The 14,243-nt window shown below is 32.5% G+C and overlaps 3 protein-coding genes across 4 annotated transcripts in view; 2 read left to right on the top strand and 1 right to left on the bottom strand.

The window, feature by feature from the left end:
• Positions 1-174: 174 nt before the first annotated feature.
• LOC131956726 (small ribosomal subunit protein uS3m) lies at positions 175-4,548 on the bottom strand. Its single transcript, XM_059321288.1, has 3 exons — positions 4,302-4,548; positions 636-828; positions 175-515 (listed from the first exon to the last, which is right to left on the bottom strand). Exons 1-3 carry the CDS (start codon positions 4,335-4,337, stop codon positions 220-222), a joined length of 525 nt encoding a protein of 174 aa, XP_059177271.1. The 5' UTR covers positions 4,338-4,548; the 3' UTR covers positions 175-219.
• A 62-nt stretch (positions 4,549-4,610) lies between these two features.
• On the top strand, positions 4,611-12,555 carry LOC131956739 (GTP-binding protein SAR1b). 2 transcript variants are annotated; one of them, XM_059321313.1, is made up of 7 exons: positions 4,611-4,742; positions 8,848-8,909; positions 9,736-9,855; positions 10,366-10,431; positions 10,670-10,773; positions 10,885-11,016; positions 11,238-12,555. In XM_059321313.1, exons 2-7 carry the CDS (start codon positions 8,867-8,869, stop codon positions 11,352-11,354), a joined length of 582 nt encoding a protein of 193 aa, XP_059177296.1. In that variant the 5' UTR covers positions 4,611-4,742; positions 8,848-8,866; the 3' UTR covers positions 11,355-12,555. The 2 variants fall into 2 exon arrangements, with proteins under 2 accessions (XP_059177296.1, XP_059177297.1); XM_059321314.1 differs by lacking the exon at positions 9,736-9,855 and adding an exon at positions 9,038-9,157.
• A 353-nt stretch (positions 12,556-12,908) lies between these two features.
• The window catches only part of LOC131956732 (V-type proton ATPase 116 kDa subunit a1-like), an 86,112-nt gene continuing 84,777 nt past the window's right edge, over positions 12,909-14,243 (top strand). Inside the window, exon 1 of the mRNA XM_059321301.1 lies at positions 12,909-12,918. The gene's annotated coding sequence lies outside the window, so the exon portion shown is untranslated. The remainder of the gene's footprint in view (positions 12,919-14,243) is intronic.

Here is a 14,243-nt window from a genome sequence, read left to right as displayed (position 1 = left end):
CCTAAGACATTTGAGGTATATTTTTAAGTTCAAGATTTGGTATCTTGTGCTTTAAAGCATGGGTGATTTCACCACAAAATGAATCCTAGGGGAACTGAATCAATGTAGAGATTTTGGTTAATAGTGTCACAAACACATTCAGCCACTCCCAAACATACTTTAGTGAACAAGAACTATTGTAAAAATAAGCATTTTATTGTGCAGTAAAAAAAGAAAAATTCAAATTCTTTTAAACACTACATCTTCTTTAGAAGTAACACACTGTAATTCAACTTTGATAGGACATTTCAACCAATGTGACAACAGCTCTTCTGTATACCCTTGCAAAAAGTAAATCTGTCTCGGTATAACATGTTCCATCGAAGCAATAAATGCAAGGATTATCATATTGTGCCGTCTTTTAATTATGACCTCTGATACTAAAGATCCATGCCATGTACCATACATAAATTTTCTAATAATTAGATCCTCAAAAGTTGTTTCAGCTATCCTATTTCTTTCATTGTGCAAATTACCTGTTAAAAAAAAAATGGATGGATTTTAAATAATGTTTACTGAAACTAAAACAGATTTGATACACCATTCTATGTTGGTACTTCAAAAAGAAAATTTACAAAGTTTATGGGTTTACTTACTTGTATTCCATGACAGCCAACCTTTCCTGTCAAAAATGTAATGAGGCGCTTGAGCTTCTTCATATGTAAGTGGCAATGTCCTAAAAGGTGTGCCTTTAGGAATTCCAGCCTTTATGTTCTTGCACAAACATGGAGATGTGGAAAGTGATCTAATGGCCACATATGTTGCTACTGGTGCATTAGTTTTCCACAACTAGTTGGAAAATAAAATCAACTAATTATTTTAAATTATTAATTTGAAGAACCATCACAAACAACAGCTAGAAGTAACTTCTCTAAAAAAATATGGACAGTATAATAAGCAAGACAAATATTTTAAAGTGTATGTTATTAATACCAGGTACTAAAAAGTTACTGTAATACAGAGGCTTTGGGGAGGGGGGGTAGTCCCCGGGCGCAGACCCTAGGGGCGCCAAAATAAGCTCATTTTAGCTGCTATTTTGAATAAAAAATTTAAAAAATATATGGGGGGCGCCAAATTGAAAGTTTGCCCCCAGGCATCGGGAGGGGTTGCTACGCCTCTGCTGTAATACAATTGCTAAATTAAGTCTTAGTGACAGACTTAGTGCAGCCTTTTATAATAATACTAGGCATGCTGCCCAGCTTTGCTTAGGCTTTCAAAAACATTGAGAATTTGAATGCTTAATTAATTCGCCCGAGGGTCGGTCTACGACCTCAGGAGTTATGAAGAGGTTCCTCCGTGGACATTTTTTTTCGATTTATAGCTCATATAAGGCGCCGGTCAGTCGAGGTCAGTTTTGACCCCATCATCGTAGACTTTTCGGCCAACCGGCCCCCGTGTTCTGTCGCCCCAAGGCAAGATCCTGCCAAATTTGAAGCGCCTGCGGCGCCGGGAAGTGCTTTATATATTATAGAGATTAGCAAATTGCATAGATAAACAAAGATTTCAATAAAGTAATTAAGGCCTGAAATACTTTAGTATAGAAATGTATTATTTGAATAGATGAATCTAGAATATCTAGATCTAGAATCCAAATAAATAAAATAAATTTTATGAGTTTAAGCCGGAAAAATTGTATTGTATACATTTCATAGTGTACGTAGATCTAAATCAAATTTGAATGGAATAGTTCATTTCTTTTTATTCTAAACACGGCAGATGACGTCATTAGTTAATGTATAAGCAATAGTGACGTCACAGTTTTATGCGTTCTTTTTCACATCTATTAATGCTTTTCCGGTTGCATAAATAATACTGTTTCTCTACATTCGAATACGCCTTTAATTTTTATTTTTCTTCTTTAAATAAAATTGTGGTTATACATTTAAAACATCTAACATATTATTTTCAACAAAAGTCCGTATAAAGTTCTCCATATATCGCTGCCGTTTCTGACGTGATGTCCGGCGAAAATATTTTGCGGACAGACAGAGAGAGAGAGAGAGAGAGAGAGAGAGAAGTGCGCACATGGGGAATTATATATTAGGATGTATGGGTCCTTTTTAGGGGTGATCCAACAATGATGTCAATTGGTCAAGTTGATCTTCTAAGTATAATTTATAGGGAATTTTTAAAATTTCATTAATTGTTTTACAATGCCAAAATGTATGAAGAATTAATGGACGGCTGTTATGAAGAGAAAAAATATAAGTAGCCTAAACAGAAATATAGTTAATAGTTTTTAATGTAGCTCCAGCACTAATTAGAATAGTATATTAGCAACCGGCCACGCCTCCGGGTTCGGGTTAGCGAGTAATACTATAAGTTTGTATTGTTAAAAGTATCTTGCATGCATGATACTATAAATAAACATATGAACTCACAATAACCCAAACACTGAGGCCACCACAATTTCAAATAGCAGTTGCCCAAGCTATGAGCCGTATGCAGATAATTTAATAAGGCAATGTGAACTCACTGTGAACCCTCGACCGTGTAGGGATTTTTCTCACACCGACGATCACACGCTATTTTATTGGAACTGCTTATTTATACTGTTTTTTACCTTTTCTAATTAAAACACACATTCATAAAAATTAAGTAGATCTATCTAATCCTAGTGTTTTCTAAAATAAATGTTTTTGTGTTTACAATAAATTATGCTCAACCCGAGGTGTACGCAAAGCGGAGAATAAAATACGCTAGAATGTAGTTTTACCTTTTTGTGAATAATATCAAATTTAGTCTGATTTTATTGGAATTTTATGTTAATTTTAAAACATACATTAAAATAATAAAAATCAATATCTTTTTGAAGAAATAATAATAATTAAATGCGCTATTATTAGTAAGAGAATGGACACCAGCGAGAAAAGTCTCAAAGGTATTTGAGAGGTCCATAAATTAACTTTAAAATCATGCACGGCGTAGTTACAATTAATATGGTTAGGCCTATAAAATCCTGCCTGTCTGGTTTTTTTCGGGCTTTACTAAAGATTGGATGTATTTGATGTTTTTAATATTTTCGGTAACTAAATAAAAAAATTTAAAAAAAGCAAAAACAATTTGGTTTTCACATGTTATGGCGACATAAACAATGGCATCCTGTTATTCGATAGGCCGCCATAAATTTTGTTGTACACATTGTAAGCTAAAAATAGAAAAACTAGGTCATGGTGTTTAAATTTGCATTGTTTTTTAAAAACTTGATCTGCAAAGTTTTGTAAACAAAAAAACTATAAAGTGGGGCTGTCAGAAATCGATCACGGAGTTCCTGTAGCCAATGAATGTTTGTCTTACAAAAGTGAAACATCGGGTTATAATTTAGGCTTGATGAAAATAAATAGAAATGTTAATGTAGCCTTAAACTCAACAAATTATTTTCAAGTTCTCTGGATCTGCAACTTGTATAGATCTAGTAATGTATAGCACTGATTCTTTAATATTTGCATTATTTGGCATTTGGGAATCTTGAATCTAGCCTAGAGTAGATCTAGATTCTAGTTTTACAAGTAGAATCTAGATATCTGGGTTTAGAGAAATTGGAAGTAATGAAAGTGTACTAGGTCTAGATATCTAGATATCACTAGATCTAGATTCGGTAATCCCTTAGTTTAGCGTCGGTTATTATTCCGGAATCGTATAGCAGTAAAAAACAGTGAAACAATAACAAAGTCTGTCACACACTTCCGGAATTCACCGGAAGTACCGTAAACCATACTTTATTTGGCGTCTTCTTTTATTTTTAAACAGAATGTTTAAAATTTGGATAGATTTATTTTTGTAATCATTTTTACATTTTGTAATCATTTTTACTATTTTCGTAATCTAGATTTTTTTACTTGGCCTAGCAGCTAGATATCTAGCTAGATCTAGATTTAATTAATTAATGGTCGCAAATCCGCTGCAAGCCAAAAACATTAAATTATTACATTTGATACATTATTTATATTTATATATGTTATTATTTTTAGATCTACTAATTTAAATCTACTATTATATTTATTCTTGTTTCCTTTTGTCGATTAAACTTAAAAAATTAAAACATTAATTTACTACAATCGACTTTCAATTTATTTATAATATATTTCAATGGTCAAATAAACCATGGTTTACCGTAACTCTAATTACCGAAACTCAACAAACATTACCCGATAATTTCCGACGCTAAACTAAGGGATTAGATTTGGATCTAGATTTAGATCTAGAATCTAGTTTACTCCGCCGGGTCCCGTAGTCTACGGGTTACCGGGTTACAATCATACCTGAGATAGCTTTGAGATGTTTGCGGTAAAGTTCATGTTTAAAAGAAAATTGCTGTATCTAAATCTGTAGTGTGGTGACCAAATAAAATTTATTCCATTTTACTGTCCAAATAAATACTTAAATATATTTTTTTTAAAAGCCAGATCTAGATTCTATATCTAGTCTAGATATAAGACATTAAAAGTCATTAAAGTTCGTTTACAGCTGAAAGTCGAGGACCGGAAATTGTTACAACGGAAGTTCATTCAACTGTTTTTAATGCTGTTACTAGAGAGAAGCAATTTGATAAGTAGTTATTTTTGTTTAACCAATGAAAATAATTTTTACCAGTATAGGAACTACGTCACACATAGAATCGCCATTTTAGTAGAGTTTTACACGTCTATACTGAAAGAGTGTAAAATTTACAACATACCATTTTGCGTTGTTCCGATTTGACGGTAAATAAAGTTATAGATCTATGTAGCACTACGTTTATTTACGATTTCTGATGTCATAAATCCTATTTGTAGATCTATACTGTGAAGCATGTTATGGAACGCCCGTCTGTCGAAAAAGGATAAAATACCCAACTAAACTTTACTAAACTCATCATACTTGAACTTGTAACTGTAACTTGATCATAGTGCAAATCTGACACTGACTAGAATCTAGCTTCTAGATCTAGATCTAAGTGACAGTACTGAACTAACTAAGCACAAGTTATTTGATTAAAAATTAAAACCTCATCTAGAAATCTACTGAGTGTTCTTCGGATTTACTTTTGGATGCTTCATAATTTTAATTTAATCCTTCACTTCTTGCAACTTCTAATCCAGTTTCAGTTATAAATATTAAATAATGAGTTATTACTATAACAAGTAAAGTTACAGTTAGCAAATAGCAGTTAGGCTATTTTTACTATTGACTATTGATATGATTTTCTAGATACCGGTGACCAATTATGGAATCTTCTTCAAAAAAGTATTGTAATCTCGACTAATTTTATGGTTAGAATTTAGGGTTAGGCGTATGGTAGGACCAGGGTTAGGGTTAGGGACAGGGTTAGCATTGACATTAGCCAGCCATGTGTGTACAGTATTTAGTTAACTACCAGTAACCTAACACCCCTTTTTTAAAGAAGATTCCATTATCGAACACCGGTGTAACAGTAAACATTCTCCTTATAGGCCCCTATTTCATTTATTTTCACTTTATAAAGATAGCCTTATAATATAAAATAATTACTTTTAATTAGCTTGGCTTAGTTAGGGAGTTAGGCGTTGTAGTTTTAGGCTATGTTATAATTAAATATAGGCCTAATTGATAGGTCTAATTGACACTAATTCAGTGGTTCCCAACCTTTTTCGAGTGGCGACCCCCTTTTATAAAAATTAAGTGACTCGCGACCCCCATAGAATTAAAAAGCCGAAATTAGTATGGAAATTAATAAGCACTAAAATAACAATTTCTTGTAGACTTTCAATATGAACTACTCTTGATAACTGTTTTAATACAATGAGTAAAATTGCATACTATTCACTAAACTGAGTAAACATTCGCGGTTAATTTTTTTTTAAAGTATTTTTTTTTGTTAACGCCAACCTATGTGGTTATCATTATCTTAATTTTGTTTTTAATCGAAAAATAGTGTTGAAAATCTATTCTCGAAAAGTCAATCAATTTTACGTTTGGGTATGAATGGTGAATACTACACCAAAATTGAGTGTGCAGTTTTTTATCTTACGCGGAATCATTCTACAAATCAAAGAATTCTTCGTGAATGCTGGCAACATTGAGGGAAGAAGAGAATGGATAATGCGTCAATGCAGATTCTTTTTTTTTCAGCTCAGAGAAATAGCGCTGCAGTTCGTTTTCACTTGATTCAAGATGCCCAGAAATTTCTACTTACAAAATTTTAATTATCTCACAATTAGATTCATCTACCACACTGCAGAGTTTCTCAAATTTACAATATTTCCTAGATTTATTTTCTTTGCCGATTTTGCAGCTTTGACAAAATGCCCCAAGATAATCATGGAAAGTGATAATATTCGTTTCCCTGAAGCTTCAGGTTATGCTTATGTTGATGTTCGAACACATCTGCTAGGTATGATGCTCTCTCCAACCACTCTATGTCGTTTTAAGTATACCAAAAGGTCTTGTTTCCTTTGCATTTCCAAGAACAAATTGATTTTAGATTTCAATTCAAAAACACGATTCACAACAATTCGTTTGACAGCCAGCGCACTGTGGTGTAGAAGAGCAGAACCTCGTGATCTTTATTCAGGTCTTTGCTCAGTTCTTTGAAGGCTACAGATTTTATATAATTTACCACATATACTAGCAATGGAGTCTTGATGGCGATTGGTGAGGGTAGTGGTTAGGGAGCGAAATCTTTTCTGCTTTCTGAAAGCCCGATTTTGACCTAAACATAGATGGTGCACCATCCGCACAAATCCTTATAACCGTTTTAACCCATTTTAATCATCCAATTTAAAAAAAAACTATTAATTTTCTCCATGCTATCTTCACAAAAGAGCAACTCTTCTTTGCTATTATCTGAATGAATATAGACAAAGACCAGCAACTGCGAACACGAACTCACAGTCTGTCGATTTATCAACTTGAAAAGCAAAAATGGTGAAAGCTTAATTTCAATAAAAATGTGTTATTTAACATCTAAGAATGTAAGAATTAACTTCAACATCTTCAACATGCAGCGTTTGATGAGATTTTCTCCTAATGTGTTTGTTTTCGCTTGGCATTTTCTGTCACGACTTCATGTGATGCTTGCACTAATGCTGTGTTTCCTTGGTGAAAACTTCCTGTTCGATCAAGTCTCTGACGTTTGCAACTAGCTTCATACCGACGAAAGAACTCCATATCTTTTTTGGTGTGTTTCGAATGACTCGTCTCAAATGACGTTTTAGTTTTGAAGATTTCATAAACTCGTGACTGAGAACAACTTTGTACAGTACGCTTTTTCTCTATTCCCTTTCCAGTGATGTTAGTAAAGCCGAATTTCAAAAATTCTTCTAAATATTTATGTTTTGTTTCAAATTACTAAGGTTTAGTATACCAGTTGGCGACCCCCCAGAAAGCCCTTCGCGACCCCCAGGGGGGTCGCGACCCCCAGGTTGGGAACCCGTGCACTAATTGTTATGTTACTTTAACAAAGTAAACTGTAAACTGATTTTAGACCTAAGGTAAAGGATTTTTTAATTAAATGGTTGAAGATACTGATATCTTCTTCTTCTGCGTTCTTAATAATTTAGTTTATGGTGGAGGATTCAAACAAGTCCAACTTTGTGTATAAACTGGACTGTGGTCGCTAGATCCGCAGGTGCCCCATACAGTTATTATATACTGATGTCTGATAATAGACTCTTCCAAAAATAGGTGTTTTATGTTGTTAGCAGTATTGTAATCTCGAATAGTTTTAGGGTTAGGCTATGGTAGGGTCAGGGATAGGGTTAGCATTGACATTAGGAAGAAATTTGTTTATTTTAGTTAACTACCATTACCTTAAATTTAAGCCTAAAACCACTTATTTAAGAAGATTCTATTATTGGACACTGGTATAAAAAAGATCCCCCTTTTTATTTTCAATAGGGCCTAGATCTGGATTTTATTTAATTTTGATCTTAACATTCTAGCAATATTCTAGAGATCTACTAACTTGTCTACTTCTAGCTTAAGCTAAACTACTAGCTAGAGGAGTCAAGTTTTATTACATATTAGGCCTAAATACTAAAATGACTCACCTAGGCCTAATAATAAAATTATAGCTTATCTAGGCCCTAAATAAATTTAAAAAAATGACATTGATTAGACATTAATTGTATGCCCTAACTTTAGTAACTACTAGCCTATATCTACTTCTTACTTGTTAGTATCGCCTTCTAATTTTAATAATTTAACCTAGGACTTGGGCTAATAGTTATACTTGTGTTGCATTTGTTATTCAACTAAACATTCAACCTACAGACTGCTTTTTTATATTATTGACCCTTGCTTCAGCCAGATTTATCACCTGAATCTCATTTGTCACTAAATTTTAGATAAGAAAATGTAGACCTCAAATTTTAACATTATTATGACATTAAGTTCAGTTGTATCCAATTTTAATTTTGTTAGATCTGCCTTATTCCACATCTGGCCAAAATCCTAATTTATTATATTAAATTGACTATGCCTAATTATTAATTCTGTTAGAACTAAGTAGACATTCCTTTTGAAAGTCTGCAGGATGTAGGTCTATTTATTTAATATATTACTTTTAGTCATATTTGCTGATAAATAAAACCCACAATATTACACTGAATTGTCCTGACAGCTTTTGTAAGAACTGAAACCTCTTGCTAAAAGTCTACTTAAATATGAAATAGCAGTAGTGTAGACTACTGTTGACAATGCAATAAACCCTAAAGATAGATAATTTAAGTTTGTAGTTGTTGTAAATAACTTTTAGGCCTATGTTACTTAGCATTATATGCTCTTTTGCTTTATATTCTTTAATTGTTTTGTTTTGCCTTACACTAACAGTTTCTTATATATTTTCAGACTAGCCAGCTTATCAGCTATGTTCCTGTGGGACTATTTTTCATCAATTCTTAATTTTTTAGGCAAGTAAATTCTATAGTTTTAGGCCTAATACATTATTCAGTCTAATTTAAGAAAGCTCTAGACTAGAAAGTATAATAATAAATTTATTGTTAAAATAGTTTTTAACAGTATTGTTGGATTTTAAAAGGTTTTGGTCGTAAAGCTGGAAAATTAATCCTTTTGGGATTGGATAATGCAGGAAAAACAACTCTGTTAGGAGTTCTCAAAGAAGGGCATATTATTCAGCCTGTGCCCACTCTTCATCCTAGTAAGTCCAGTACTGGACTTGGTTCACTTGGGCATGGTACTTGTGGAATAACAGGGCATGATTTTTTTTTTAAATTAGCTGTTTGTTATTGCACTATGATTTTAAAATTTAACCGTATGTGAAAATAGAATGACAAGGAAATGATATCTTGGCCAATGAGTTTTCAACAAGTAGTGAAATTTTTTAAAACTTCCATTTTTCTCCAAAAATCATTTTGGTAATCTTGTTCAGGCAATTATGTGTGCCCTATAATTTAACAGTGTACTTTAAAGATAGAAAATTTAACAGCCATTCTACCTAAAGGGGAAAATAAACTTGAATTTCAGCATATTATTGCACTGAAAAAAATTTGCAAATTTTTATTTTCAACATTAGAAATTGAATATTTAACATGTATTATCTATAACCTATTAGGAAAAAAGTTGTATCACTACTCTGTGCTATGGACTTGTTTGTAATAATACTACTGTATATTTTTGCTCTGAGCAGTAGCTGATTACTAATGCAGTTGGCTTGATTTTTACATGCATGGGTTTTGTTGCTACATCAGTAGGTGATAAAACTCTCTACCATTTTAGGTTTATGGAAGAAATCTGGTAAATTAGTATTCCTTGGGCTAGACAACGCAGGGAAAACCACCCTTCTACATAGGCTCAAAGATGATCGAATGGCTCAGCATGTTCCCACACTTCACCCAAGTAAGTCATTTACCCACAGTTGGAACATTGTTTACTTAAATATCTGTAAACTGTTAATGTGCTCCTTTCTTTTTCGCTATTTGAAGTGTCACCTGTGGGTAATGACTGAAGTTGTTTTAAAAATTAACATTTTGAAAAGAAAATATTAACACTGTTAAGCTTAAGTGTATCCCTATGCATTTCTAACTTAACAATGCACGATTATATTTAGCTAAATCTACTTTTTAAGAATTAAGCATTTTTAATAAAGCCATAAAATAAGAATTTAAAATTAAAGCTTTTTAAGGTTCTGTTTAAAAAAAAAATTGTAATTTACAAATCTTCAGTAAGATATCTAGTGTTGCTTTAATTATACTCTTTTTTAAAAAAAAAGTTATATAAAAGGGTTTTTTTTTTTTAAATAATAATTAAACTGTCTAAAAGACTAAAATAAAAAGTGAAGAAATGTATGAAATAGAAAAATAAACATAAAACTTTATTTATAATAACTCTAAAACCCATGATTTACAGCATCAGAAGAGTTGTCCATGGGAGGAATGAAGTTTACAACTTTTGACCTGGGCGGTCATAGGCAAGGTATGTGTTTGCAAAAATTAATTTTATGTCTCATCCAAAAAGCAGAATACAAATATGGTTAATTCCTATGGATACTTTTACAAGTCAGTTCCAAAAATTTGTTTCATGATCCTAGTTGCCTAACAATTTTTATTTTAACTTAAGCTTGATTGACAAGTAAAGGACAGCCCAAAAATATAGCAAAATAGTAGAAATAAAGGAGATTGAAAGCACAATCAGTATAACAAATATTCCACAGCACGAAGAGTATGGAAAGATTACTTCCCAGCAGTGGATGGCATTGTGTTCCTTATTGATTGTCATGATCGAGGACGATTTACAGAAGCCAAAGCAGAATTAGATGTAAGATTTGTTTTATTAAATAGTCATTGTTTTATAAAAAATTGTTTACTATTTTAATTTTAATAGGTGTATCTATGTTTTAAAATTCACCTATTTGAAAATTTGATTCAGAGTCTACTGACAGATGAACAAGTAGCCAATGCCCCAGTTTTAATATTGGGCAATAAAATTGATATACCTGGTGCTGCTAGTGAAGATGAAATTAGACATTGGTTTGGACTACACAATCTAACTACTGGAAAGGTAAGCTCACTACAAGCTTATAACTACACTTAAATTTGCTGTTCTTAAAAATATTGATACAGCTTTTGTTTGCAGTACATTTGCATGATTATAAACTTCTTTTATTTGTTTTTTTTTTTTTTTTGTTAGCTTTTTTGTACATTATTTCTGTAATCTTTCACTTACTAACATTAATAAATAATCAAGCTAAATGTATTTTGTTTGAATTCTTTCAATCCTAGGGCACAGTTTCAAGAAGTGAATTACCTGGCCGTCCAATGGAACTTTTTATGTGCAGTGTACTGAAGCGACAAGGATATGGAGAAGGTTTCCGTTGGCTAGCCCAATACATCAATTGATAAGCTGCAGCAGTCAGAGTGTGAGAGTGAAAGAATGATGAAGATAATGGTGTTTGGTTGCCAGGAAACATGCTGAGTGTATTAAGTAGTTCTAAAAAAAACATGTGACTGTATATACACAAATTATTTGTATACATGTGATGGTTGGTATTTTAAAAAGCTTCATGAAGAGAAATTGGCCTGGTTCACTTGTAACAGTGGTACGCTTGCTTTTGTTGTACTCAACAAAACATGTCTTGTTTCTGGTGTGTACCTGATGCGTCAAGTACACAGAGAATTGTGTTATGTTAATAATCTTCTTGTTTACTTTGGAAAATGCTGAGACAATTTTTTTTTCTCCCCACCTCAGCTACAAATTTCTATATTTATGTTCATTCAATGTGCTAAAGGAACACAGTATATTTATATTTTTTCAGTGCTTGTCATCATAAACTGATATTCATACAAATTTAGTAGCTCAAGATACCATCTAAGTACAGATAAAACAGATGTACATATAAGTTATCAATATCTTTCTCCTGGTGTTTTTTTTGCATGATTGTTTTAACTTTAAGATGAAAGCATTTTTTTTTTTTAAAATTCTGGTGTCAGTAATGTGATTGTATGTTCTTATGCAAGTCAGTGTAGTCAAGATACTTTAAAGCCTTATAGAGACAAGTTATCCGTCAGCTTTTTTTGTAAGCTTCTGTTAACTTGCCTCGTTAAAGCGATAAAGATTGTTACTTGAAATGTAGCTGCCTCATGAAAGGCGCTTGGATGAAGTACATTTTTAAAAGGAATTTTGTTTTGTAAAGATATGAAATCAAGCCAATGGGCAAGATTTCATTTTGCTTTAAAAAATGTGTAAAAATTGTGAAGTATAAAACTGAAGACAATTCTCAAAATACCAGAATTTTTAGCCCAGTTTTCAACCAGTAGTAAATCATTCAGAACTAACCTAACCCTTTAACAAGTATTAGTGTTGACTAGCAAGTCTACTATTACATTCACTCTATTGTTCTTTTAATAATAAGTAAATAAATACTACAGCATTAGGTATGTAACACTGAAATGTCCATGACGTTTTATTCTTTAGCAGTTTTATTCAAATAAAATTTAATTTCTTAAACTGCATCTTCAGAAAAATTATATTCATTCTTTTATAACAAGATGTTTTCATTATATATTATTAATTACTATAAACGTATAACAGTAGCAGCTAGCTAATAAACTGAAGAGATTCATTTGTGTGCCACCAAAAACTTCCTCTGGTATACTTATTCAAAAACTTTTCATCATTTGGATTGATGATGTTTCATTTGTAGTATAAATAAAACTATCAAATAATACCCAGAATATTCATATTTTGTGCATTTTTTTTTTGCTGAATGGAAAAATGAGTATTGTATCTTAAATCAGTATTTTACAAAGTGATTGTCACTTAATGAATACAAAACCTTAATAATTAGCAATGTATCCACAATTTTTGTCTCACAAATAAAATAAGCCTACATGAAATTAAAATCGCATATAAAAATCTTATACATAAAGCTAATGTAAAAAAAATTGTAACCCAGGTTTCAACTTAAGTTAAATTGCAATAATTGCTAGTTGTAGAACTAAATTTGGGCAAATAATATATTACTTTGAAGAAAATTAGAACATCTTGCATGATTGGATATATTTCTGTAGAAATTCTATGCAGCAACAAAAGGCAAATATCTGACTACAAGAGAAAAGCAGGCAAATTTAGTCACTTTCCCTTATCTGCTCTATTTTATCATGTCCTTGGTTTTAAAACTAGTCCAGTTTAAAACACAATATGGAGTTTAAACATTCAACACATGAAGTGAAATGTTGGCTAGGTTGTGTTTTTAAACTATCAGTGCAGCATGAGATACCATACCCAGACATAACCTTAATCAAACAATGGTAGCTCTACTTAAGGTACCTGAAAGAAAGTTCAAATGGTAGGCAGTTACTGTCGGTAACTAATTGACCATTGTGTACATGCGGCAAAAACAACGCATTCTATCTGACAGATTGGTCAGTTTTTATGCTATATCGCCCTGTTTATCAAAACATGTCATAATGGGACTACTTTCAGAAGATTTTATAACTTGGTAAATTAATTTAAAGGAATTTTCTTTCTTTTTTTTTCATGTTGGGTTTTCTGCAATATTATTTTACCTTAATATTTTTGTTAGTCTATTGAATATGAGTAAAAAAAATATTCTTTATTGTGTCTTTTTCTTTTATTTCCAACATTCAAGGAAAGTTAGTGATTTTCATCTTAGACAAGATGTGTTTTACTTGTTAGTTGTGACTTAGTAGAGGAAATACATTCGCCTTTCATTTGATGGAAATGGAGAACAGAATTTTTTATGCTTTTAATTTCCCTTTTTCCTTTCCCCAAAATTTAAAATCATTGTATCATAAACATGTAAAATAGGGATCGGTTGGAGTTACAATACAAACTTCTTCTCTCCCCCCCCCCCCCCCCTTTTTTTTCAAAAAACTTGTTTGAATACTTTTTATACTGGGTTCCCACGCAGCGGGGAAAAACCGGAAATTTCGATGAATAGCCGGGAAATATCGTAAAAAAAAACCGTGGAATCTTGCTTCCCAGGTGTTTTTTTTCCTTCCGGGTGTCGCGAGATTTGGACCGGGCCTATCGGATAGACCCTATCCAATCTCTAGTCTCGCCGGTTCTCGTGGTTCCTTTTTACCGATGGTCTGTTTCCCGCCCATCACGCAAGCGTACATTGCACATCTACTGCCAGAGTTTCTTCCAGGCATCTTTTCGAAAAAAGTCAACCCCCCCCCCCCGAACGAGATGGAATTTATATAGTAAACATACACTTTAACTAGGGTCCGCCGCCCCCCCCCCCCCCCCCCCCCGGAGAAAAA

The sequence above is a fragment of the Physella acuta genome, unplaced genomic scaffold, assembly GCF_028476545.2.
Source record: "Physella acuta isolate Inbredline_101_S28 unplaced genomic scaffold, ASM2847654v3 ptg001173l, whole genome shotgun sequence".
Lineage (NCBI taxonomy): Eukaryota > Metazoa > Mollusca > Gastropoda > Physidae > Physella > Physella acuta.
This window is presented reverse-complemented; position numbering and strand designations above follow the sequence as displayed.

Coding starts and splice junctions, on each gene's coding strand:
- LOC131956726 (XM_059321288.1), bottom strand. CDS start 4,337: ATGAACTTTACCGCAAACATCTCAAAGCTATCTCAG. Junction 829..4,301: donor ACATCTCAAAGCTATCTCAG/GTATGATTGTAA, acceptor TTTTCCAACTAG/TTGTGGAAAACTAATGCACC. Junction 516..635: donor TTGGCTGTCATGGAATACAA/GTAAGTAAACCC, acceptor TTTTTTTAACAG/GTAATTTGCACAATGAAAGA.
- LOC131956739 (XM_059321313.1), top strand. CDS start 8,867: ATGTTCCTGTGGGACTATTTTTCATCAATTCTTAATTTTTTAG. Junction 9,856..10,365: donor TGTTCCCACACTTCACCCAA/GTAAGTCATTTA, acceptor CATGATTTACAG/CATCAGAAGAGTTGTCCATG. Junction 11,017..11,237: donor ACAATCTAACTACTGGAAAG/GTAAGCTCACTA, acceptor TTTCAATCCTAG/GGCACAGTTTCAAGAAGTGA.